The sequence below is a fragment of the Podarcis muralis genome, chromosome 16 (assembly GCF_964188315.1).
Source record: "Podarcis muralis chromosome 16, rPodMur119.hap1.1, whole genome shotgun sequence".
Lineage (NCBI taxonomy): Eukaryota > Metazoa > Chordata > Lepidosauria > Squamata > Lacertidae > Podarcis > Podarcis muralis.
In genome coordinates, this window is record NC_135670.1 from 40,708,847 (window position 1) to 40,736,024 (window position 27,178).

Sequence of the window (27,178 nt, forward strand, 5' to 3'; positions counted from 1 at the left end):
CACTTCCAGTCCAACCTGTGTGTGCCAGTTTGCTTGCCCCTTAGCTTCCTTGACTTTGACTTTGCTAAAATGCGGGGGGTTGTTCTCGGGGAGTGTTACTGTGGCGTTGCAGAGAACATGTTTTGCCCTGACAGCTGACTACTTTCTCCTCCAAGAAAAGTATTTGTACTGCACTGGAAACGGATGAAAGGATGTTCAGTAAATAACTGAGGGTGGTGGGGGTGGCAAGAAATAAGCATTACTATTCCTTGAATCAGCAGTTCTGATAAATGTAGGTAGGGCTCCTTTCTGAGGTCAGTTTGGGAGGAGGAAGACAGAGCATTTAATCCAAGTGTGTACAAAGCCACCACCCTCAGATTTGATCTGTGATGTGTGGGTAATCCCACCAGCCGGGGTTGGTTTTAGTATAGTGAAAGGATCTTCACTGTGGTTCCTAGGTCAGCCTCTGGGGAAGGTGAGGACCTTCTACTCTGCTGCTGCTTGCCTTTTTAAAATGAAGCAAAAAGCTGATGACCCCATCCGGGTTGATTTGCCAGCTATTGGGGCCTGAGGACTTGGCAGAGACTTTCACAGGGCCGGAGCACTGAATAATGAAAACCTGCAGTGACTTCGCAGGGTGGAAGCCATTGTGTCTTTCCTAATACTAAACAGCATTTTAGTAAGTGCAGGAAGTGCTGCTTGTTCTAGCTGATAAATTGGATAAATGCCTTCTCCTCCTCCCTGTCTATTTGCAGATTTCTCTGTTTGGGTTGAAGCGCTTTGAGAGCAGAAGCCCTGATGGCCCCGTGCTGAGCAAGGCTGAGTTTGTTGAGAAGGTGCGCCAGAGCAACCAGGCCTGCCACGAGGGCAACTTCCACAAGGCCATTGTGCTCTACAGTGAAGCTCTGGCCGTCGATCCTCAGAACTGCATCCTGTACAGCAACCGCTCGGCAGCGTACATGAAGACGCAGCAGTACGACCAAGCCCTCGATGACGCCATCCAGGCACGCCTCCTGAACCCCAAGTGGCCAAAGGTAGGCCCCCTGACTTGCTCTCGCCTGCGGGTCCACCCGGCCTGTGCAGCAGAGCGTCCGCACAACTGGGCACCTAAGGCTCCCTCAGCAGAGGTCGGTGAGAGCCAGATGCGCTGCCTTCCCTGGCTTGCTGCCTTCTGCCAGAGGGAGAGAGCAGGGCTGTGTGCTCTGCCCAGGGGTGAGGGAGGGTGGCTCCTCACCTTCTCTGGCCCCTGTCATTTTCATTTATTTATTCATTTTGTATACCGCCCTTGATCTGAAGATCTCGGGGTGGTTCACAGCATAAAAATACAAGATAAAAGCACAAAACTCAATAGAAACAGGAACAAGAGCAAAACAAACCGATAAACCTACCTTCCACAAACACATTTAAAAGGATACAGGATGTTGTTCAGCCAAAGGGCTCTTCCTGAAGAGGAAGGTTTTTGCCTGGCACCTTTCCCTCTGGCTTCTGAGGTTCCTGTGGATAGTTCCCATGCTTTTCCAAGTCCTGTCTGTATTCAAGACATTCACAGCTATCTGCTAGTCCTTCTAAGAGTCACACTTGGTACGCTTTCCGTCAGGCTCCTGGGCATGCTGCTCTCCAAAAAGTTTCCATTACTCGGCTTGCTGAGCTAGTTGTTTGCCTTCAGGCCTTGGGGGAAAGGCTCTCACCCCCCCCCCCGCATTGCAGAGTCTTGCGAAGGGGACTGTGCTATGTGTGCATGGAATTCTATTTAGCTGCTGAATGAAGAAGCCATTTCTCCACTTCCTGGGCTCTTAAGTTATGCTGCTTTTCTGCTCACCAAGTGGAACCTGGGGCCCCTGAGGGTCCTGCTCCTGCTCATGGGGGTCAGCCAGGCCCAGAGTGGGCAAGGGCTCCCCCCCTCTAGCCATTCTTTTCCCTTGCTCTCTCTTCCAGCCCCTACAAAGCGTGGCGCCAAGGGGGCTCACTGCCAGGGTGAGCTCTTGATCAGAGAGACCTTGCTCTGCTTTCCATTTCCTTGCTTCTTCCTTCCACACACGCAGATTTGTGCTGTTGCTCTGAATGAACAGCAGTAGTCAAAAATGAAGTGAGATGACCCTTGTCTTTACCCAGCAATTAACACGGACACCTGGCTGCACGGGGCCTGCCTTGCTCTCTCTTGACTTTGCTGCCTATTCCCCCCCCAGGCCTGCTTGCTTTGACTCCCTGGCCACCATCGTCCTGACTTGCAACAGGCAGCTCTCCTTCTTTGTGGGCGGGTGGGGGAATGCAAGCATTTATCTTGTGGCTCCCGTGCCTCTGTGACCCCCTCCAGTACCCAGAACCCAGCATCTCCCAGCGCCGGCCCTGGCGGCTCCTGAAGCAGGGAGGAAAGGCTCAGGTCATGTGTGAAATGGGTTTCTGGGTGCAAGTGGAATCTCCTCAGCCCCACTCATCTGACCGCTTTGGATGGCCTGCTGCAGGAATCACAATTTTGTTCTCTCCCCTTCCCCCTAAAAGTTGGATGTTCTGAGCTCCTAAAAGGAGCCCCCTCGGCCCAAAAGCACAGGATAAGGACAGTATCTTGACAACCTTGTGTAGTTGCCCTCTAAAACGAAGCCTGGCCATTCTGGAATAAGTGCCTGGTGTGGACTCTCCCGTGCCGTCAGCTGCTTTGCAAGGCTGGGGCATCTCTCTTGCTCTGACGGGCGTTGGAATTTGTGCCGGATGGATTGTGATGCCTTCATAGTGGGATGAAACACGACGAGGGTTTTCTCGGCTTCAGATTTTGCTCCAGAGGCAGCGAGGAACGTTGTGTTAGGAGGACCCCTCCTCTGTCCGTCCGTCCTCCTTCCTTGAGCTGCCAGCACGAGCTGTGAAAGGGCCAGTCCCTGGCAAGAAGCAGCCTGCCTGCCTCTTGGACCAGAGGCTCTTCACCCCTGAGGCCGCTGTGCAAGAGAGGAAGCCACTGTGTGCCCAGGGCTGCTGAGCAGAGAAGCCCCGGACAGGCTCTTCTTAGCTCTCTCTCTGGAGAAAGCAAGGGCAATTTTTTTCTGCCATAGGTTGGGGGGGGGGGGCGGGGGCGGCTTTTGCTTCCTTTCTATTTTGCTCTTGAAGGAAATGGCAGGTTTCCCATAAATGTTTGTCTGAGGCTGTGCTTCTGTTTCCATGGCAACAAGGGCCGAGTTTTACTCCGCTGACTCTGGTGATATGAAGGCTATTAATCTGCTCCCAATAGCAGGAGAGGGAGGAGTCTGGCCCAGGAGGGGTCTCTCAGCCTCCCCAGGTGCGGGGGGCCAGTCCCCAAGGCCTCTCTGCACATTATCTTTCCATTTCCCTTTGTCCTGCTGTGTCACTGAAGAGATGCAGGGAGGGGAGTGAGACCCACACATTTCAGGCTACATTTTGCAGCTTGATCCAATTGTGCCCCCAAGCTGTTCTCCATCCTGTCAGTCTGACAGCAAGTCTGCCAGAGAAGAGTCTGATAAGCCGCTTTTTTTGTCCAAAGAGTTTAGATCTTCTCTTGCTGTGATGTGAGACCGATCCCTTGCAGACACTCCACCGATTGGCACTGGGCTTGGAATGAGGTGGGGGTGGGGTGGGGGTGTGCCAGACACATTGGTGCTTTGTACTCTGCCAGGGAACATAGATGTGGCGTGTGTGCTTTGTTCTGTAAGTGTGAGACTTCAGAGTGATTTCTCAGAGACACTGCAGGGCCTTCCCCATCCCTTTTCTTCCCACGTTTCATGGGCGCAAAGCCCCATCAAGGCTGGTTCTGGGCTTGGCAGTGCCTTTGTAAAGCCAGAGTTGTAATAGGAATGGAACATAGACAGAGGCAGCCCGTTAGTCCATCTGGCTCAGCACTGTCCCCACGGACTGGCAGCAGCCCTCCAAGGTTTCAGGTGGGGCTATGCCCACCTACACCGAGGTGCCATTGGGGAAAGAACCGGGGGTCTTCTGCCTGCCCCACAGCGGTGCATCTCCATGTCTGGCATCTTCCTGTGAGATTGCTGTGGATGGTCCGATCCTGCCTCTCTGTTCATGTCGTCTTCCAGGGCCAGATTTCGCCAAGGAGAATCTAATGGAGAATCATGGAATTGTAGAGCTGGAAGGGACCCTGAGGATCATCTAGTCCAACTTCCTGCAATGCAGGAATAGGCAGCTGTCCCATAAGGGGATCAGACCTGCAACCTTGGCGTTGTCAGCACCACACTGCAACTGAAGCTCAGGTCCACGCACAGGCGTGCCAGAGGTAGCTCATAGGGAGCCTTACACAAAAGAAAATTGCTCTGCTGCCAGGTGGTGAAAGAGAGGAGGAGGAGGAGGAGGAGGATAAACACAATGTTTCTGGAAACCAGTGGGACACTTATCCTTTCCTGCATTTCTGCCACATAGGTAATTAATTGTTTGAAACTTGCAAATCCTCCCTCCCTCCTTCCCTCCTTTGCTGCCTGGTCTTCCAGGCCTGCTGATACATTTGTGATCATAGAATTGTAGAGTTTGAAGGGACCCTGAGGGTCTTCTGGTTCAATTCCCTGCAATGCAGGCGTCTCACTCCCAGCCTCATGCAGCTGTCTTAGAAATTTATTAAAAAAGATATTTATTAAAGTTTTCAAAATGTTACAAAAAGGAAAAAGAAAAAGAAAAAATACAAAGTAAAAACAGTTAAAAACAATTCAATCTTTCCGTAGCTTGACTGGTGTCATGTATATCATTTTCATAATATTCTCTCTTAAGGCATTACATGCCGTAAACTTCATACCTGTGGTCCATAACTGTTCCCAGTCAGCCATCATAATGTTTCAGAAATTCAACTTAAAAGGTGAAACTAATATATGAGATATTCTCATGACATGCAAAGCAATGTATGCTGTATGCCACAATCATCACAATTATAACAAATAAATGCTTGACGTATCTTGCTTTGCATGTCGTGAGTCTATCTCATATATTAGTTTCACCTTTTAAGTTGAATTTCTGAAATAAATGAACTTTTCCATGATATTCTAATTTTTCGAGTTTCACCTGTAGTAAAAAAAGGAATTTTGTATCTTGTGCCACTTATTAGTTTTTAGAACATTATAACATTTAATCTAAGATCAGAAAAACACAGCCAACTTTAAATGAATAAAACATTGTGAATCCGTTAAGTTATGTTTGGTAATAATTCAATAAAATTCTGCCACATTATCAAGAAGTTGTGTTCCAAAAGTCTAAAGGAATGTGTTGACTTCACCAGTGCTGCAAAGTCCCTGATTCCATCCAGCCATTTTTGGGTTGTGGACACTGTTGATTCTATCCAGTCATTAGCAAAAAGTACTCTGGCTACAGCTGAAGTCTAATGGGCTCGTTCTTTATGTTCTGGTCTAACTGATCATTTCGTATAATGTAATAAAAAGAATGCTGGATGAAATGGGACTTCATAGCCTATAATCCTTGTTAATTAATGTTTAATTTTCCTGCAGTATTTTTGACATCTCGCATTTCCACTATGTGTGTGGGTGTGTGGGTGTGGGTGAAAACCACCCCTGGCATTTTCAACAAATGGGTGGGTAATTTTTTATCTTCATTGGGACAGTGCACCACCTACTCATGATCTTAGAGAAATTTTCTCTTACTCCATACAGTATTTAATGGGAGTCTATATGCAGTTTCCTATAGATTTCCCCAGATTTCTAAGGGGATTACTCCCCAGCCCGTAGTCTATGCCCATAAGATATTGTTTTACTTGTTCAGGTCTGGTATCTTGTTTTATAAAAGGCTGGTTAAGATTTTGGTATCTGTGCCTATTGGCCTTTATACTTAGTTTTCCAAAGTCTTTAACTATGGAATCATTGAACTTTGGGTCATAAGAGCTTTAACCCTGAAATGATTATGATCCTTCCCCATTTGGAAACCTGCTATTGCCTTTATATCAGGGCTCAGCAAACTTTTTCAGCAGGGGGCTGGTCCACCGTCCCTCAGACCATGTGGTGGGCTGGACTATATTTTGAAAAAAATAAATAAAAAATGAACGAATTCCTATGCCCCACAAATAACCCAGAGATGCATTTATTCTACTCATGTAAAAACATGCTGATTCCCGGACCGCCTGCGATTGGGCCGGATCCAGCCCCTGGGCCTTAGTTTGCCTACCGATGCTTTATATCATCTTTTATTGACTCCGAAGGGGAGAGGCTCCAAATTGGTATTGATTCCAGATCTGTAACAAATAGGATGATAGTAGGGGTTGCGCTTGCTCCCCTCACCAGCCTCCCTCTCGTTCTCCCATATGCCTTCTGCAACTGGTGAGTTCATTTTCCACTTTCCCAACCCCATCTCTCTCTTCCGTTCTGCAGCCACGCTGTGCTTCAGTTTTCACCTTTATCCCTTGGTCCATGCCTCCCCCACTTTCCTCAGCTCCTCCTTGCACACACATATTGCTCCCCTTTCCATGCCTTGTTCTCTCTTGTTCTACATATATGGGTCTCTGCTTGTTAAATTATCTGTTCCACATTACTACATTTAGTAATCGTCAGGAGTGAAATACATTATGTGACGGTTCTATGGAATATTTGAGGACTCCACATCCCTTATCTCTCTCACATGAAGGGGTTGAGGAATGGAAGAGGGAGAAGTTTGAGTGCAGTGAAAAGGGAGAAGCAGTGAAAGGAAAAAAAGTTGCTGTTTTAAACAATGGCAAAAGTTAGAGCAAAGCAGGGGCATATAGACATTGCGAGGAAAATGGTAATGTTAAACAACTGCAGAGGTTTAAGTAAACAGAAAACAGTTTTTACAAGGCAAAATAGCAGAGATGGGTAGAACGATATGATACAATACAATAATCTTTATTGTCATTGTCCCATACAGAACAACGAAATTGAAAAAATCTACATTCTACATAGAAGCTAACAGCAAAAAGCCAACACAGCGGAGCCCCTCCAAATTCCCTTCTCACTGTACTCACACCTCCCTGCAAACTTCCTAGAACTAGCTTAATATCACCTCATTTTTCCTCCCCCTTATTTATTTGGCTGCTGCTCACATGCATGCAGGGTTCTTTCCAGTAATAATGTGGTTTTCATGCTTCCATTTTGTTTCCAAAACCATGTTGTCTGTGTTCTCTGCTTCACTGCTGTAACAAGTCACGTGAGTTTGCCCAAGTGGGGCAGGCCAGAGGGTGCTTTTGATGTGGGACTAGTTGCAGTGCACTGCGCTTTTCAACCCTGTTTTTAGCTGGCTTGTTTCCTCCCAGTGAGGCATCTGTATGTTGGGCAGTGGCAAATTGCAGGTTTTAAGTTTCCTTTCCTCTTGCATTTTTCTCCCACGTGATGGTGCGAGGGCCTCAGCCTTTTAGAAAATCTGCCTGGTGGTTTACGGCTGCTGGAGAGCAGCAGGAGCCAGACGGTTGCAGCCTGAGATGGGGCCGTATCCTCTGTGCATACATTGCTGCAGATAGCCAGAGAGAAATGGATGAAGGGAGAAGCTGGAAAGGACAGCTGTTTGGTCAAGACCAGCCATAGTCTGAGCCTTCCTGAGCTCTGCTCTGCTTCCCATTAAGGGCATGCCATCCACATTTCTCCAAGGAAAATAGGGACATCCTATTCAATAACAACAATAATAATATTTATACCTCACTCATCTGACTGGATTGTCCAAGCCACTCTGGGCAGCTTCCAACATATATAAAAACAAAATAAAACATTAAACATTAAAAAACTAACCTATACAGGGATCCCTTCAGATTGCTTGGGGGGTTGGATAACTCCATACCTTACAAACTTTCTCTTATGAAAATAGGGACGTCCTAAGGGAAAGCAAATCAGAAACTGGGATCAAATCAGAAACTGGGGCAGCTTCTGTAAATCTGGGACTGTCTCTGGAAAATAGGGTCGCTTGGAGGGTCTTTGCAAGGGCAGTGATGAGAGGAACGCTGGTATTTGTACTGCTGTGGCATTCAGACAAGGAGGCAGCAAATAGCTTCTCCACATGTCTTCTCGTATTGCTTCTTGACTAGACTGGGCCCCCCAGGACCCCCAGCTGTTCCCAGGGAAAGCAGAGGAGACCAGCAAGGCCTTCCTGAAGCCCCATAGGCAGAGAGTGGATGTGGTGAGGCCTTTGAGGCCAGAGCTGATACAGACCTGGACGCGCTGTGTCGTGCCCCCTGCGCTGGGTACCGCACAGGTCGTTCCCGCAGGACTGGGGCCTCCTCTGGCAAGAGCAGGGCTCCTGTGACACAAGAAGGAAAGCTCCTTTTTAGCTGTCCGCCAGATGCCAGGGCAGCCACTGGTGGCCAGCCTTGAAGGCTGGGCAGTTCTGGGCGTTTGTGGGTGGGGAAGATGCCGCTCTCCTGCCTGGTAGGGCAACTGATGGAGGCCTCTTGAACGAAGCTTTTCTGGCCCACCGAGGTGTCCAAGCACACCAGACAAGAATGTTGGAAAGTCACACGTTCAGAGACGCTGCTGGTGGCTGAATGCTCAAGGGGAAGCTGAGGCTGGATTCAAATAAGATGGACTTATGAAACCAAGAGGTTTCTCCATCTTGGTCCCTGCTTGGCTGGATATCCAGCTCTTAGAGGTTCAGCATCCTTGGCCTTCTTTGCATTTCATTCCCAGAGAAGCTGCTGGTGTGGTGCTGCCTCTCTCAGGACCTTTGGCAAACTCCTTCCCTCCTCTTTCAAAAAGAGACCTTTTTGCTGTTAGTGATTCTGGACACTTCTGTTTTCTGTATATTGTAATGCTTTATTGCTGTATTTCTGTACTTTATGTTGCTGCTCTTAGTAGTTTGTATGGATGGTTCTAGTATATATTTTTGTATTTTAATTTGCTGAACACCTTAATACAGAGTTTTTCAATCTTTTTGAATCCACGGCTCCCTTTACCAACAACGTTCTTTCTGTGGCTCCCTTGTGGGATAAGTGGTACAATCCTGACCATCGTTCAAGGTGCTGAAGGGTGTAGCAGTGCACCGGTTGAAAACTACTGGCCTATGCTATAAATTCTGCACATGCTCAGAGAAACATCTTTAGAAGCAACCTAACACCCCCCCCCCGCAACAAACAACCAGGGAAGGCACAGACCTGCTCATAGATTTCCTGTCTTGCTTCAGAACTTGTCTCTTGCATCATACTTGTTTGTTTGTGCCCAGCGGAGCCTCGGAGTGGACTTGCTTAGTGGGTGCTTGTTTTAAGAGGTCTGCTTTGGTTGTCTGCCAGAATGACTCTTAGACTGGCACAAAAAGTATTTTTGCAGATATGAAGTGATCTCCAAGTGGCAGAGCAAGGGTTGTTCCATCCCTGGGAGCTCGGTGCCTCTTTTTGTGTAGCCCTCTAGAAACGTCTTCCTTTTGCCCCCAACTCAGCCAAACTGCGGCCCTCAAGGATGGTCTGCTGCAGCCCAGCGCCCCTTGGCACTTGCTTCCGCCTGAGCATTGGGGTTTGTAGATGATCAGGATCCTGAGCGCAAAAAGCAGAGGCGGGGGGCTTTCTGCTCTGATCAAGCAGGTGACAAAGGGTCTTTCTCTGCTGCAGCTCAGCCCAGACAGAGCCACCAAATGATGGTCTCTTGCCTTGATCACCAGGTCTCCATCAAAGTCAGCGGAGGGGTTTGGGGCAGCATTAATTACGTTGTGTCTGTGGGAGGCAGTGTTGCACTGAGGCGGAGAAGGCTGCAGGCTGTCATGGAGTCTTATGGAGTCTTAAACCCACCTCGCCTGCTTGCGGTTAGGAGCACAGCTGATCCTGTCTGGAGCCTCCTCTGGGCCTGGTGGGCTCTAGAACGTCCCAGGCAGCGCTGCTTCCACCTCCACACCTGCATGTTGATTTGACACCTGTCCAAAGTACGGGACAACCTCTCTGCACACCACTTTGGCTTCCCTGACTCCCTCTCCCACCTGCCTTTGCTGCGGAGGCCCAGCAACACCTCTGGGCGTGCTCCTGGGGCAAAGGCAGATCCTAGCCAAAAAGGAAGAAGGAGGCCTAGCTCTCGGCATCTCTTGAGAAGCCGTTGTTGCCTTTTGCCTGCCAGCCAATGACTGCATTTTCTTGCCCATTGATCCTTGGCTGGGCTTTCCTTTCCAGGCATCTGCCATAAGGAAACTCCAGCTGGGCGTGGAGACAGCCGCATCCCAGAGGCTCCTGCAGAGCTGGGGGAGGAAGCTTCCTGCCTTGGCTTCCGAGTGGCTTCCAGCACTTCAGTCTGTGGAGAGGCACCTGTGGGTCGCACCTTGAGGTCCGTGTGCCTTGCCAAACTGTTTGAGTGACCCGTCAGTGCAAGGAGTGTCTGTCACACCTGTGGGCAGGAGGCAGCAGTGCAGTGGTGGGCTTTGGGCTCGAAGGGATGTTTTTTTCCTTTATACAAGCTCCTCTGGCAGCTGCTTTCATTGCGTCCCAGAAGAGAGGGGTTGTTAGGCTATGTTTTCTTTAGTTTGGGCTTGAATGTGACAGACCTGGCTTCCGAGGATGGCCTTGGGCAAGCCTCAGCCTCCTTTTCCTCGTGAATCCAGTGAGGGGGAAAGTGGAAGCTTAAGGAGCTCTAGAAAGAATGGGCAGCAAGTGGAGCACAGGAGCTCTTTGCTCAAATGTCAGGAGGCCTAGGATGGCGGCCGCTGCTGCATGTTACTTTATTTATAAAAACAAAATAAATAAATAAAAAGGAAGTTTTCCTGGCTCCCTGCATGTGGGCACTTTCCCTCCCCCCTTCAGTCTCCCTCAGGATGTGTCTGGCTGGCCAGTGCAAATGGCATCTGGCTGAGATGGTCCCCTGCCAAGCCATGCTCTGCTCATCTCCTGCTCTTGGTCTCGTCTTCTGGGGGTGCCCTTCCCTCCCAGAAATTGCTTGCTTGCTTTAGAGATGCCTTTCAAGCATGTGAGAGCCCAGCAATGTACACATTTGCAATGAGGGCACTTCCCTTGGTATTTGATGCAGAAGTCACTCTTGCGGCAAAACAAGCTCTTCGGAGACCCTGCACAGCGATGTGAAAAGTGGAGGCTTTCAGAGGTCCAGCTTTTATAGAAAGAGAGCTTGGGGGGGGGGCAGTGTATGACTGCCTGGCACCCTGCTGTCTCTGAGCAAAACAGGATGGCCAAGTAGTGCCACTTGTGAGCGATGCTCCGCCTTGTGGCTTCCTGCCTGCCTGGGTTTTGCTCTCCCCAGCATCTCTGCTCTGCTTTATTTCTCCAGTGCCCACAGTTTACTATCCTCTCATCTCCTTTTGGCTTTGCAGATTTGGGAATATTGCCTGGAAGGGGCGGGTTGATCTTCACTCTGAGTTGCTGCTGCTGCTGCTGTTGTCTCATGTGAATTTTGGAGGATGCAACAAAATACTGAGGAGGACTATTTACTTTTCTCCTTGCTTGCTAATTGGGCCCAGCTGTTGGCCATGTGAAGAATCCTTGGGATGGCTTGAGGATGGGTGCCCCCCCCTAGTCTGCTGAAGGGGGGGCTAAGACATTGGTCCTAGTGGCCCCCCTCACCGGCAGAATGTTGCTCCCCCTCGTGGCACATAAAAACACAAGAGTGAAGAATGTGACTTGACCACTGAAGAATTTTTTATGAATAGGGCTCTTGTTTTTAATTTGATGAGCAGAGAACTTTCCAGGTCTGTCCCTCTCTTTCCAATCTGTCTTTAATTTGCAGAGAGATGCATTCCAGTTTTTCAAACATGAAACTGTTTAATGGGTTTTTTTTGGCTCCTCCTGAGTGCTGGTTGCGAGAGTTTACCCCGAGACTTCGCATGTTTGCTCCTCCTCCCACAGTGCAGTGAGGCAGACTTGGGGGGAGACCTTTTGCCAGATCCCTTGGTAGCCTGTTTTTCTTCTTTTGCTGCAGGAGGTAACAGGTTGACCAGCCAGCCTCTTTTCCAAAGCTGAGCCCCACTAAGAATAGTCTGCAATAAGCTTGTGCCTCTCAGGCTGCTCTGGCCTCTCTGTTGATCCTTGGTGATGCCTTTCTCGGTGGCCAGTTTGTGTGGCCCCCATGCCTTTCCTCAGGGAGATGGGACTGGCTTCTGTTGCAGGTGGCACCACTGTCCACTGTCCACTGTCTTGGAGTGCCTTCTTTGCTCCTAGAATCATAGAATCATAGAGTTGGAAGAGACCACTAGGGCCATCGAGTCCAACCCCCTGCCAAGCAGGAAACACCATCAGAGCACTCCTGACATATGGTTGTCAAGCCTCTGCTTAAAGACCTCCAAAGGAGGAGACTCCACCACACTCCTTGGCAGCAAATTCCACTGTCGAACAGCTCTTGCTGTCAGGAAGTGCTTCCTAATGTTTAGGTGGAATCTTCTTTCTTGTAGTTTGGATCCATTGCTCCGTGTCCGCTTCTCTGGAGCAGCAGAAAACAACCTTTCTCCCTCCTCTATGTGACATCCTTTTATATATTTGAACATGGCTATCATATCACCCCTTAACCTCCTCTTCTCCAGGCTAAATATGCCCAGCTCCCTTAGCCGTTCCTCATAAGGCATCGTTTCCAGGCCTTTGACCATTTTGGTTGCCCTCCTCTGGACACGTTCCAGTTTGTCAGTGTCCTTCTTGAACTGTGGTGCCCAGAACTGGACACAGTACTCCAGGTGAGGTCTGACCAGAGCAGAATACAGTGGCACTATTACTTCCCTTGATCTAGATGCTATACTCCTATTGATGCAGCCCAGAATTGCATTGGCTTTTTTAGCTGCCGCGTCACACTGTTGGCTCATGTCAAGTTTGTGGTCAACCAAGACTCCTAGATCCTTTTCACATGTACTGCTCTCAAGCCAGGTGTCACCCATCTTGTATTTGTGCCTCTCATTTTTTTTGCCCAAGTGCAATACTTTACATTTCTCCCTGTTAAAGTTCATCTTGTTTGTTTTGGCCCAGTTCTCTAATCTGTCAAGGTCGTTTTGAAGTGTGATCCTGTCCTCTGGGGTGTTAGCCACCCCTCCCAGTTTGGTGTCATCTGCAAATTTGATCAGGATGCCCTTGAGTCCATCATCCAAGTCGTTGATAAAGATGTTGAATAAGACCGGGCCCAAGACAGAACCCTGTGGCACCCCACTAGTCACTCTTCTCCAGGATGAAGAGGAACCATTGATGAGCACCCTTTGGGTTCGGTCAGTCAGCCAGTTACAAATCCACTGAGTGGTAGCATAGTCAAGACCGCATTTTACCAGCTTCTTTACAAGTATATCATGGGGCACCTTGTCAAATGCCTTGCTGAAATCAAGGTAGGCTACATCCACTGCGTTCCCTTCATCTACTAGGCTTGTAATTCTGTCAAAAAATGAGGTCAGGTTAGTCTGACATGACTTATTTTTCAGAAATCCATGCTGACTATTGGTGATCACAGCATTCCTTTCTAGGTGCTCACAGACTGTTTGCTTAATGATCTGCTCCAGAATCTTCCCTGGTATTGATGTCAGACTGACTGGGCGGTAATTATTTGGGTCCTCTCTTTCCCCCTTTTTGAAAATAGGGACAACATTTGCCCTCCTCCAGTCTGCCGGGACTTCGCCTGTTCTCCAGGAATTCTCAAAGATGACTGCCAGTGGTTCTGAGATCACATCAGCCAGTTCTTTTAATACTCTTGGATGCAGTTCATCTGGCCCTGGAGACTTGAATACATCTAGACTAGCCAAGTATTCTTGTACTATCTCCTTAGTTATTCTGGTCTGTGTTTCCTCTGCTGAATCATTTGCTCCAAATTCTTCAGGTCGGGCATTGTTTTCTTTATCGGAGAAGACTGAGGCAAAGAAGGCATTGAGGAGTTCAGCCCTTTCTGTGTCCCCTGTTTGCATTTCACCATCTTCTCCTCTGAGTGACCCCACTGTTTCTTTGTTCTTCCTTTTGCTACGAACATACCCATAAAAGCCTTTTTTGTTGCTTTTAACCTCTCTAGCAAGCCTGAGTTCATTCTGTGCTTGAGCTTTTCTGACTTTGTGTCTACACGTGCTGGCTATTTGTTTGAATTCCTCTTTGGTGGTTTCCCCCCTTTTCCATTTTTTGTACACATCCTTTTTTAATCTTAACTCAGTTAAAAGTTCTTTAGATAGCCACCCTGGCTTCTTTAGGCACCTTCCATGTTTCCTGTGGCTTCAAGACTTTGGGTCTGGCACCTGAGACTGTGGGGTGTGTGTGTGAGAGAGAGAGGGAGAGGGGGAGAGGGAGAGGGAGAGATAAGGGGGCTCAGTGGGGATGAGGGGTAACAAATTCACAGCTGGGAGCAGCCCTTAGGTTTCTCTGCTGGCCCCCGTGTTCTTCTTTTGCCTGAACACCCCCCCATCCCTTTTTTAGAGCTAGGTGCGTTTAATGCGATACCTTAACTGAGCTGAATTCAAACCCTAGTTTGCTTTAATTCACACTTTGAAGTTGTTGGAAGAAACTGCTGATTTGGGTTTGTGGTTCATGCTGACATAGGGAACGTGGGCTACACCAGTTTGAAGGCCCCTCCCACCTGCCCTGTCCTCCAGTAGAATTGTAGGGTTAGAAGGGAGCCTGAGAGTCATCTAGTCCAACCCCCTGCAAGGCAGGAATATGCAGCTGTCCCTTGCGGGGTTGGCATTATTAGTACTGTACTATGTTCTCACCAACTCAGCTATCTAGTTGATCTGTGGCAGCTCCATCCCTGCTTCTTCTGTGTTGTTCTGCCTTTAGACATCCTCTGCTGCCCAGAGAGGAAGCAAGAGAGGGGTTGCCCATGGGGAACACATGCGGCATGTTGCCATGAAAGAGTAAATATGAGGAATGATATCGATAAAATATTGGCTCAGGGAAGATTGGACCTCCTGCCAACCCATTCCCTTGAGTGTGCATTTTGCTTACGTTTGAATTCTCTGTGAAGAAAATACAGGCAGTGACCATTCCGCATGGGAGTTCTGTTCCTGGCCCCCATGCATGTCAGCGAAGCACATAGAAGCATGCCCACCCACCTTCTGCTTTCCTCCAGGTCCAAAAGGACCCGCACATCGGTGTTCACACATCAATTGGTCACACTTAAGGTGGTCACCATCTGTATGCATGAATATACAGTGGTACCTGGGGTTACATACGCTTCAGGTTACAGACTCCGCTAACCCAGAAATAGTGCTTCAGGTTAAGAACGTTGCTTCAGGATGAAAACAGAAATCGTGCTCTGGCGGCGCGGCGGCAGCAGGAGGCCCCATTAGCTAAAGTGGTGCTTCAGGTTAAGAACAGTTTCAGGTTAAGTACGGACCTCCGGAATGAATTAAGTACTTAACGTGAGGTACACAGTGGTACCTCTGGACGCGAACGGGATCCGTTCTGGAGCCCCATTCGCATCCTGAGCAGAATACAACCTGCATCTGCGTGTGCGTGGGTCGCGATTCGCTGCTTCTGCACATGTGCGTGACAACATTTTGAGCGTCTGCGCATGCACGAGTGGCAAAACCCGAAAGCAACCTGTTCTGTTACTTCCACGTCGTCACGGGACGCAACCTGAAAAGATTTAACCTGAAGCAACTTTAACCCAAGGTATGACTGTACTCTATTTGGTTGCACAGGAACTCAGCAAAGCGGTGCTTTTTGACGAAGAATCTGTTTTCATAACAAATCCTGAAGCTGACTCAACAGACCCTCCAAATCCCCATTGCTGAGTCTCACAGGGGCTGCTCCTGTCCTGCTTGTGACCCATCTGGTTGGCAACCGTGAGAGCAAGAGGCGGGATTGGGGGGCGCCCTTTTGGCGCTCTTCTTACGGTCTTATGCTACAAAGCCAAGGCGCCCTGGGTGGGGCACAGAAGCCATGGCTCTCTGTCTGCCTGGCGGAGCATATTTTGAAGATCTCCTCCTTAATTCCCAAAGCAATAATGCTTGGAAGGTGACTGGGCTGTTCATCCATCAAGCGTAGACTATAGAGGAAGGCAGGAAAGAGCAGCAGCAGCAGAAGGTGCCCTGGTTGTGGCCTCCTGTGGCTGGAGGGGGCGGATCTTGTGGTCCTTGAAATAACGATGGGATGATTCCTGGAAGGTCACATTAAGGAAAAGACAGTTTTAGTGACTCTCTCTCTCTCTCGAGAAACTATCTGCTTATTCAGTACAAAACTGAGGTGGTTGCTGAGCGATAGTGAGTGAGCCTTGGGTTGGGAACAGGAAGCTGCCATGGCAGGACTACCCGAAGCTCTCAGGAGCCGGCTTGCGGTCGCTAGCTTATAGGGGTGACCAAAAGTAATAGAACCTGTTCAGGTGTCCTGGTTTTTTTGTTTCCCTGCTGATTTGTAAAGGAGTGAAGCATTCCAGGTTATTTGTGAGCATGTGTGGCAAAGAGTTAAAAGTGAAGGCGCGAGTGGGGAGGAGGAGCTGCCAAATCAGCGTGGAATTGACACTGATTAGCAGCTTAATTGTGGGAGTCCAGTGTGCAATTTCTGCAGCCTCCTGCTCTGCAGCGAACTGTCACTGCACATCCTTTCTAGCCGCCATCTGGCAACTCTGGGCTAGTCCTGGAGCTGGTTTAATAGCCTTGTGTGCTGCTTTGTGTGTGTTTTTCAGAGAGTGGCATTCCTCCAGCTGCATTTCTGTGTCATGAAATCAGAGCTAAAGTGGGGAAGAGAAGAATGCAGAGCTTGGAAATGCAATGTTTTAGGCAGAACTGTAAAGAGAAAATAAAAGAAAGCCCCAAAACCAGAATCACAGAAAATGTATTCATTCAACATGTCACTCCTGAATGGAGATGATGGCCAAGGCTGATGTGGTAGCTGCTGCCATTGAACCGAATGGTTTGCTGGGTTCTGCTTCTGGGATGCGAAGAGCAGCTTTGTTAAACACCAGGAGGGTGCACTGAATTGGCTCCTGCCTTTTGTACTGGTGTTAGTTTTCAAGGGTGACCAAACATGTATCACAGGGATGAGAGGAGTCTTGTTTGCTTTGAAATCCTAAGGGATTTGGCTTCTGGAAGCTGCCTTTCCATGCTGCCCAGTGGCAGGTCTTCTCTGGATCCACCAGTGAGGGATGTGCCAAGGGAGCTGTTCCTGCTGCACCGTGGAAGGAGGCCTCTTCCAGGAGATGTGGTTGTCCTTCCATTTCACCTGGTGCTATCAGGGTTCCTGCCCGCCCTTCTCCGAAATGTTTTGTGTACTCTGGAAGTCTAAATTACCAGTGCCTGTCCCAAAATGCAATTGCCGAAATGTGAGAGGAGACACTGTAATTCCTTCTCCTGGTTTTGGACTTTGGTTGTGGTTTTCAGACTTTGATTTTACAAATTGTTGGCTGGGATCCAGGTTGTGGATGGTGGATTGTATGAATAGTCATGGATTTAAAAAGTGTTATCAGGACTTGTGGTCAAGGAATCCTCTTTGATGATACTCCAGTTGTCGAGAATTCTCCTGCTGGTTTCTGCAGGTGGTGGATACCTTTGGCACTGCTCTGGGGGCACCAGGAAGTATTGTGCTCTCAATGAAATTGGTGTCCTAACCAAATTTTTCCTGACCTGATTAGGACCAGGAGCATTGAGCCATATGCTAGGCAGACCCTCCTCCGCCTGTGGCTGGGCAGGCTGATCAGGTGAGGCAGGTGCTTTGTAGGGACTGGTGTTGGAAGAGCCCTGCTGCTGGATCAGACCAAAGTGAGCCCATCTAGTCCAGCATCTCACCGTAGTCAGCCAGATAGTTTTGGGAGACCTTCAAGTGGCAAGACATGAGCACAAGAGCGCTCTTTCTTCATGGAGCAAACTCGCGGGAGGTCTGTGCTGGCCAGCAGCTTGTGTCTGAGAGCAGATGCATCTTTAGCCAAGCCCTCCATGCTCTTCAGAACTTGATTTCCGTGGCCAGGATGGTGCATGAGTTAACTTCCCATGGGGAGGGGATGCATTTGAAGATGCGTTGCTTGTGTCTGCTCAGGAGCAATCTTAATATCACCACACTTTGCTTGGGACTGCTCACTTCAGGTGCTTGAGCTAATTCAGGGGTGGCTGGGGGGCCCTTATCTCTCCTACCCTTAGGGGCCACATAGAACAGGTGGGTGGGGCCGCCCACTTGTCAGTCAGCTAACGTCATACAAAGAGCCCTGCCTAGTGCTCGGAGGTGCAGCTGATCAGCAGGCTTGAAGTCGCTTTGAGCTCTCAAGCAGTATCATGCAGGTTGTTTTTTTTGTCCATAGCTTTTATATACTGCTTTTTAACACGTGGTCTCCAAGTGAAATGCAAACCCTCCCAATAAAAAAAAAAAACATCAGCCACATGTTTAAGCAACAAATGTCAGTACAAAGCAGTCAGAACGAAAAGCATGGGTAAATGGCCCTGACAGGAGGGCCAGACTCCCTGAGGTCCAGAAAAAGGAGAATGATGGGCAGCGGTCTTGCCTGCCCATCCATCCATGGGGGCCATTCTAGGGGTCTGGGGCTCAGCCTCCAGCCCAGCCCAGAAGGCCCTGCTGCTTCCGGTGGAAGTCAGGCAAGGCCGTGGACTTTGGAGATGGGAGTTGGGGCTTGGAGCAATTTGAGAGAGATCCTGGAGACTGCTTTGTTGAGCATGCAGTGTTTGGAGCACAGCAGGAACCACAGATTCAAGAACATAACAATGAGCGTTAACTGTGTGGTTTATATTGTGAGGTTTCTGGGGTTCTTCTGTAGTGTAATGGCAAAGAATGTGAACTCAAGCCTAGGAAGCCCCAGGTTGAAAACTCAGCCCAGCTTTGTACTGGGCAACCTTAGGGAGGCCTCTGTTCTGCCCGCTGGCAGACGTGGGGTATTAATCCCAGCCCACCTTACAAACGGATGGTCAGGAGAGCTGTGAAAATTCACTGTTGTTGTATAAATGCTGAGTGTGAGTAATCATTTTTGCAAGTTGTCAGAGGTGCCTGGGTCTGTGGGTGGGCATTGCTTTTTGGGGTTCCTTCAGGTGAAAAACAAGCATGGGGAGGTTGGGATACTGGTGCTTGCATTCAAGGGGGGTGAAATTCCTCAGTTGTCTTCTACTCACATTGAGTTTGGGCTGTGAAGCAATCAGTTTTTGCTAGCAAAGCAATTGCCAGGTGGAAAAGTTTCTGGTCTCCAGCAGTGGGAGGAATTAAGCAGCTGTTAGCAGCTGCACTTGAGCAGCAGGGCCTGGCCTTTCCTGGGCCAACGGAGGGCCCCACCCCCACAGCCTGAGGTGCTGCTGCTGTGAGTTGTGTCCCTGCATGGACTGTCACTGAGAGGGAGGCTGACCTGCCCCCCATGGCTGCTGCAGATCTTGTGGCTTGGCTCATGGGCTGCTCTCCACCCACACCCCTTGAGGTGCATGCTGGGAAGTGTTTCCTCACCATGACCTTGGGAAGAGCTCTGCAAACCATTTCCGTAGCCAGAGTTGGACCATGGCCAGCTTCCTTGCAAATGAGAAATCAAAATGCAATTGTTGCTTGTGGGAGGCCTCCTCATTCCTTCTCCCAGCATATTTTATGGATTTATTCATCCAAAGGAACCTAAGGTGGCATCCATGGTGGCATAGTCAGGCTTTCAGGTGACTTCCCTCATCTGTCATGAAACGTGTATGCTTGAACAGGCAAAAATCGAGCTTTCTGCCTCCCTCTGCTTCTCCCAACAGTTTTAAGATAGAAGTATTCTCTTGGGTTCCTTTTCAAGGAAGATTCATAAATGTAATAAGAAGCAAATGCTCATCAACTTTGCCCCTGTCACAGAGAGGAGGCCACAATGATTTAAAGAGATGTAGGACTTCACCGATGCTCATTCCTGCTGGTGGAAGATATTGAAGGAAAGGATAGGAGGCTGGACATTCCCTAAGCCCCTGCCCTGGCCTTTGTTTTGAGCAAGAATTTCAGCATACAGCCATAGGGAATGTCAGTGGTAACTGTTGGGACACTCCTGCAACTTTCTCCACCGTTCTGATCTTGGTGTGGAGTTTTAGCAGAAGTCAGATTTGCACCGTGTTGATTGGCAGGCCCTTGTGTCAGTGATGAAGCCACCTCACTGCAACTTCTCCAAGATAGTTTATAAAATGAGAAGAAAGATTTGATTTAGGAAAAGTGCCAGGCAAATGCTTTAAGATGGTTAAAATAAAGCTGACAGTTCATCAGAAGTACAAGGGGGTTTGTGTGTGTTGTTCTGTGTGATAGCATTTGTTCCAGAAGTCGCCTGTGTCTCCTTTGGTGGAACAAAGGCACCAGAGGTACACTCAGCCTCTGCCTTTTCACAGGCACAGGTGCCTTCGGGGACTCCTGAGGGTGGCCCCCCTCCTGTCAGGGGATGGGCAAGAGTGGAAGGTGCCTTATACGAAGTCAGACCATTGGTCCATTTAGCTCTGTGTTGTCCACAACGACTGTCTTTCTTCTTGTTCAGCAGTTGTTCCTCCTCCAGAATGCAAATATCCCTTTGCAGTCACCTCTTGTTCCTTCCAGTCAGGAGGCAGGGGTTGCATTTGATCTGGCACAGCTGCTGCTGCTGCTGCTGCTGGGATTCCAGGAGTGGGGAACCCGAGCTGAGGACATTCTTGTTGCTGCTCTGATGGCTTTCTCTCTGCCCACTGATGATTAAGTGATACCTGCATTTAGCACAACGCTCTGCCCCCCCCCCCCAAGGTCTCATGGGCACCTGCATCCCTCCACCCCACCTCTTCTGGGGCCAAAGACTCCTGCTTGAGTCAACATCTGGCTGGCCCACCCCCTGTGGCTTATGGGGAGATGTTGCCCACTTGATCCACATTGGGGACTGGGAGGGACAAAGGCCCACTGGGCTGTTTCTTTTGAGCAAGGGAGGGAGGGAGCAGCCCACAGGGACAGGGGCTGCTGGTGCCCCTCTGTGTGCCAGCACTCAAGAGAGCTGCCCTCCTTGTGCTCCTCCGCTTGCTGAGAGGCCAGGCAGCGCTTTCACTGCCAGGATTGACATTCTTTGCATACCTAGGGCATGTTTGTTTTGGGTTTTCTTGCCTCCCTTTGCAAAATGCATTCGAGGAAATTACATTTTATCCTGCATTTTTTGGTCATGAAATGCAGGCAACTGTTTTTGAGGGAGTAAATTTTTCATGACTAGCACTTGGATACTAAATAAAAAATGATGGCTTCTTGGATTTGATTGCACTCTAAATATGTGCCTGCAACTAAGGGAGGCGGTGATGGTTTGGAGGTGGCAGGTGGAGGAGAGGTGAAGGTGTTGAAGGAGGGGGGTGTCTCCCTCTCCTAGAGCACTGCTTGGCCTCCTGTGTGGATTCCACGCCTTCGGACAGAGGTGGGGGGGGGGGCAAGAGGCAGAAGTCCACCTTCTTCACACAGGCACAATCCTTAATTGCATGGGGGAGCAACAGTGGGCACCAACGAAGTTGGTGGGAACTTGCCTCATTCTGCTCATGCGCTACAGTGGTCTGGAGTTCCACAGGCCAGAGTGTTGCTTCATTTGGGAACATACCCAAGCTCCTTTTCACCTTGGTTACTGCATGGTGTTGGGAAAAGGAGGGGGAGCTTGTGCAAGAGAGGAAAGGCTGGGTCTGGCCTGGCAAAGCCTCCTGCTCCGTAGAGCTCAGGAAATGACTCCATCTGTGCCAGGTAAGGCAAGAGCTCCCCATTTGGTTGAATGTCTGCATGCATACAATTGATTCCCTAGAATTGGGACACCTCCTCTCCTGCTGAGAAGAGGGGACAGTGGGTGGACGTTCTTGGGAAGGGGAGCCCAGGCTCGACTGAGACTGGGGGTTCTCTGCACTTGAAATAGAAGGAAGCGCCATCTGTTCCGCTGGGTGCCAAGATCAGCTAGCATCTGCCTCAAAGCTTCTCCCACTTGCGCTCTGGCATTTTAGCACTAAACTGGAGCAGGCGGCTGGTGAAAAATTTGCAGAGGTTAAACTGTGGGAGAAACTTAGTTTGCAGATGTGCCCAAGAAAATGACCTCTGTCCTGCCAAATAAGTTATAGCCCAGCTGGTCATCAGCTGGTCTGGATCAAGGTACATGTTACACCAAACCATGTGTGTAGCAGTGAGCTCGGCCAGTGTGGCGGAATTTGGAGCACACCATTGGTTGTTTTTTTTGGGGGGGGGGATAGGGCTGAATGCTCCCTTGCCCATCTCCCACAAAATGCACCTGCCTCCTTAAGTGGCTGGTCTGGTGTGACGTGGAGGGGTGGGCTGGGGGACGGAGCCCCTCCCCCTCTTATTGTGCTCCATGGAGGAAAAGCAGCCTCTGGGGTCTTGCCTCTAGGGCAGGGTGGGGTGGGGCGGAGGGAGCCACCACAGAGGCAGAGGCTTCTCTAGTAGACACCTGTGGGGTGCGTCGTAAGATGGAGTTGCAGGGGGGAAACCTAGAACAAAGAACGGAAGAAGTCTTGTCAAAGACAAATGAACTCCCCCTTTCTATCTTAATGGCAAATGCTGTGGCAGGATGCCTTTGTGGCCTCTGCTTCCCATGCCTGCCTCTTGCTGACATCTCTTCAGAGAGTTGACCGTTTGGGGGACAAGTTTGGGGCACCTCAATCATGGCTGGCAGGGTCATGTACCATCTGCCCAGGAAGCATTTCATGGCTCTAGAAAAGAGCCTGTGTTTCCATCACCAGTTGGCCACGTTTCCTGTAAGCAAATGGTTTGGCCTCCCTCTCTGCCTATGGAGCAGGCACCGGGTGGAGCAGTGTTTCTGAGTGGGAATGTGAAGCGTTGGGGTGAACTTCAGCCTTGATTGCAAGAATCGAACCCCTTTTATGCAGTCAGCTCTACATAACAAGAAGAGGACTGTTTAAAAACGAAGATCCATGTTGGCTTTTGCTGTCTGATCTTGGTTTCAGCAGAGAGGAGCAGAACTGCCAAAGCAGGAAGAGATATGAGGTGCTGGCTGGTTGCTTCCCTGGCCCACAGCTGCTGCAGCGACAGTCAGAAGAGATGCTGCGAGGGGGGGGGGGAGGTGGCATATGGTGCAGGAGGAAGCACCGTGGAGAGATAGGGTGGGCGGACATGCTGTTATTAAAAGCAGCTCTCATTAACCCCTCTATTTTCTTGGAACCAATTTCAGAGGGAAACAAGTAATTAATTAGAGTGAGGAGGCTACGTCTCAATCTGGGGGTGCCTCTGTGAGGCATCCTACAAAAACATTGCATTGCTTCACTATGCTCTGTTGAGCCACAGTCTGCCTTCAAATGTGCCATGCGCAGAGGTTCAAGGCAACACACTGTGACTGAGACAGACAAGGAGTCTTGCCCTGCGGGGCAGGCGAGAGATGTCTGGGCCAGGTGAAAGGGGAACTGGATCCATTCAGGGAGAGAAGAGGCTCCATTGGACTGAAAGATGGAGTGGCTTTGTTGATTCAGGACATGAGCTGATGACTGGTGCCCTGCATTGAGGGGGAGGCAGGTTTGGAGCTGGGTGGGGGAGAAATTTGATTCTATTCTCATCTGAAGCCGAATAGATCAAATTCACATTTTCTGAAACAGTATGTGAACTGAAACACAGAACCGTCCTTTGAAATTCATAGTTGCCTGAATGCTGTGATGCAGTTCTTCAGCCAAACTATGTTTACAAAAGCACATGTATTAGGAGGAAGTGTGCAGCACAGTGATGTGATGGAAGATGGAGCAAGCTTGTTTTCTGCTACTCTGGAGGGCAGGACCCGGACCAATATTACAAGACAGGAGATTATGACTAAACATTAGGAAGAATGACAGGGGAACAGACTCCCATGAGAAGTGGGTGGACTCTTCTTTCTTGGAGGTTTTAAAGCAGAGTTTGGTTTTCCATCTGTCACGTATGAAGCAGTTCCTGCCTTGCAGGGGGTTGGGCTAGATGACCCTCAGAGTCCCTTCCAACTCTAGAATTCTTTTATTCTATGAGAACTGAAATGGAGAGATCTTTCCATCCTAGTTTTGAGAGTGTTGTGTGACCATGGTAGTCCTCTCAATATGTTTCAGAAATAAAGGAAGAGCACTGAACCTTCTGAACAGCGCTTCCCTTTCCCCACTGGTTGCTTGTTCCTATCCCAGACAAGCTGCACTTGCAGCTCTCTGGGCTCTGATGTGACCCCAGCAGGGCCCTTGGCAGAGCGGAGCCTGCAGCCACCTACGGGTGGCATCTCCTGCTGCCTCCATCCTGTTTGCAAAGCCCTTTACGTGTTTCTGAAGAGTCATGGCGGAGCTGGTCCCAACTGATATGTATGGCTTGCATTTCCTTTCATATCCTGCCGCCTTATTAAAACACTGTTTAATGGCTGAAAGGAAGTTATGCCAAACAATTCTCCTCTAGGAAGGGCATCCCTGCAGACTGCTTATGACCTAGAAAGGCAGCATTAACAGTGCTCTCCGCCAGAAAGTAAAATCCGTCCAACCCCTGAAGAGTTCATGAATTTATAATCAAAGACCTCCCTCTCTCCTTGAATTGCTCTACATTGCAGAAAACTCTTCCAAAATACTTCATTCCGCCAAGAAAATGTGTGACGTGGTGATTGACTCTTTGAAAGCTCAGTTTCTGTCTTGTCAGAAGCAAGGTGGTTGAAAGAAATTAAAAGAATCAATATATACCCTGTAATGCAGAAATATTTCACAGAACCTGTCAGCTGCTAATCACACACATCAAGAAACAGCATGTAACACAAAGTGGGCGCCCACCTCTTGTTTTAGGGATCTCTCCTCTCTCCTCTCCCCTCCTCACCTGCAATTTAACTTTTTCTTTCTGGCTGATACCAGATACAGTGGTACCTCGGGTTACAGACGCTTCAGGTTACAGACGCTTCAGGTTACAGACTCCACTAACCCAGAAATAGTATCTCAGGTTCAGAGCTTTGCTTCAGAATGAGAACAGGAATCGCGTGGCACCGGCACAGCGGGCCCCATTAGCTAAAGTGGTACCTCAGGTTAAGAACAGTTTCAGGTTAAGAACGGACCTCCAGAACGAATTAAGTTATTAACCCGAGGTACCACTGTACTTCTGAAGAAGAATACAAAGACCCACAAAGGGCTCTTTCAGGCTGCCAGAGCATAAAGTGGGCCAGTTAGGGGGGACTTCGGATGCCACTGCTGGAGCCGTCCTCTGGCCAGCCTGCCTAAGCCTCAAAGAGGCCCTTGTGTGCCTCCGTCCCGTTAAAGGAGGTTGCGTAAACCAGGGCACCACTAACAATAGCCTGGGTGACTTAGTGTTGGCAGGCAAAGGCCCTTTCTCTCAGCAGAGGACGGCCAAGATGTGACTTTCTGCTGGAATTGGGGTTGGGGGAGGCAGAGCGTTCATGTTGGAGCACAGGATGTACCAGGAGAGATCAAGTGTGGCAGCTGGGATATTGCCAGTAAAAGTTTGGCCTCTTAGGCATTAAGTCTCACAGCTTCTGGATCACCTGCTACAAGTGAGAATATTGTGTTGGCAGATGCAATGTCTTGTTTCCAGAAGGTCCTAGAGATGGGGTGAGGAGCCTGCGGCCCACCCTCAGCTTAATTTCAAAGGGCCCACAGAGATGGGGTGGCAGAGGGAGAGCTTATATGGGGCAGTAAACTCCACTTGCCACCAGCTCTACAGACCTCTCATCTGCCCTGCAGCCCTCTGTTGATGCTCCCCACATTGAGCCATAGAATTGTAGAGTTGGAAGGGACCCTGAGGGAATATGCTGCTGTCTCATATGGGGATTAACCTGCAACCTTGGGGTGATCAGCACCATGCTCTAATTGCTCTTAATAGAAGCTCTCCCGGCTTTTACAGTCTTGCATGTGAAGTCAGCCTAGTGGTGGTCCAGCTGTAGTCCCCTAGTCACAAACCACATAATGGCATCTTCCTTGGCAGAAATGGACCTCAGAAGAGCCCTGTGGCCCAGGGCAAGCTTGGGCCATCAAGGAGTCCAGTAGCCTGGTCCCCTCGCCAGCCAGCCAGCCAGCCAGCCAGCCTCCTAGCCTTCTGCTTCTAGGCAGCACAGTCAGACCAGGCAAGACTGCGTGGGCCAACCCACTCCCATTTCATGTTCCCATCATCTGGTCCTGGTGTTTCCATGTAACTGTATAAGAATGTAAAAATGGGTTCGTTTTCAGGGTCTCTGTTTGACTTTCCCACAAAGGATATCGGGTTGTAACTCTTCCCCTTGGTGGCTCCCTGTCCATGGATGTGAGGCAGGCGCTGTCTCTGCTGCCTTTCCAGGACCTACTGCAGATCTCCTTCTTCCAGCAAGCCTTTTCAATGGAGCTCTTTCCTAGCCAGCAGCTGTGTTAGAATTATTTTAAACACGTTTTTAAATGTTTTATTCTTTGTGTGTTTGCTGCCCTGGGCTCTTTTTGGAGGCAGCACAGATACAGGATACATTTAAAAAATAAAAATAACAAAGTAGATAGCATGTCTGCAAATGAGAAACTGGCACCCACAAAGGAAGGGTGGGCATAAGCTGGAGACACCTCTGGGGCAACCAGACAGGGGCCCTTCTGCTTCCTGGAGGGGCAGCTGGAGGGACGTGGCGTTTTCCTCCCCAACTGAAGCATCATATTGTGGAAAGAGGGTTGACAGGTTGGTACATGGGCAAGAGATTTCACAGCTATATTAGGACAAAATATCTCTTCAGTGATTTTAAGCAGTAAAAATCTAAAGCACAGATTGTTTTCATTGGGACTAGGCTGAAGGCCAAATGACGCTTTAAGCAGGAGGGCTTCCACAATGGGATCTCTGGGTACTTTGACTGGCTCTGGGCTGGGGGCTGAATTGAATGGGGCAGTGGTGTTCTGGTCTTCAGTGCGTTTTCTCCCTCCAGACCTCCTCTCCAGCTGCTTGTTCCAGAATCTCCCATGTGAGGATCTTGCTCCTGCCGTTGTCGGAGTGATCCTTGCATGTGTCCCCATTGCATGTCAGATCCTCCAAGTGTCCCTGTTTTCCAGGGACAGTCCTGGATTTACAGAAGCTGTCCCAGTTTCTGATTTGATCCTGGCATATCCTGCTTTTCCTTAGGACGTCCCTATTTTTATCAGAGAATTATTGAAGGGTATGGAATTATGTGACCCCCAAGCCAAGGAGCTATACAACCTTTAGAAGACATCTGAAGTCAGCCCTGTATAAGGAAGGTTTTTTAAAAAAAATGTTTAATGTTTTATTATGTTTTTATATATGTTGGATGCCCAGAGTGGCTGGGGCAACCCTGTCAGATGAGCCAGGTATTATGGAAAAGGATGTCCCTATTTTCACTGGAGAAATGTTGGACAGTATGGTGGATGGAGCTGTGCTCTTTCTTAATGGTTGGGAATGCCTTTTACCAGCTGCAGCGGGAATGCCAACTATGGCCACCCTTGGGCGGAGATGATCTGGCCATAGTGATTCATGCACTTCAAGATGACTTCTTATTCTTCTTGCATAATCTTCATATCAGCTTTAATTCATTTTAGTTCCATTGTTTTG

General features: G+C 49.2%; 1 protein-coding gene across 2 annotated transcripts in view; it reads left to right on the forward strand.

Moving 5' to 3' along the window:
* TTC28 (tetratricopeptide repeat domain 28) overlaps positions 1-27,178 on the forward strand; it is a 108,859-nt gene that overhangs the window by 2,269 nt on the left and 79,412 nt on the right. For both annotated transcript variants that reach the window (XM_077920538.1, XM_028711076.2), the window contains exon 2: positions 735-1,013. In XM_077920538.1, the coding sequence (XP_077776664.1) occupies positions 735-1,013 (279 nt within the window). The remainder of the gene's footprint in view (positions 1-734; positions 1,014-27,178) is intronic.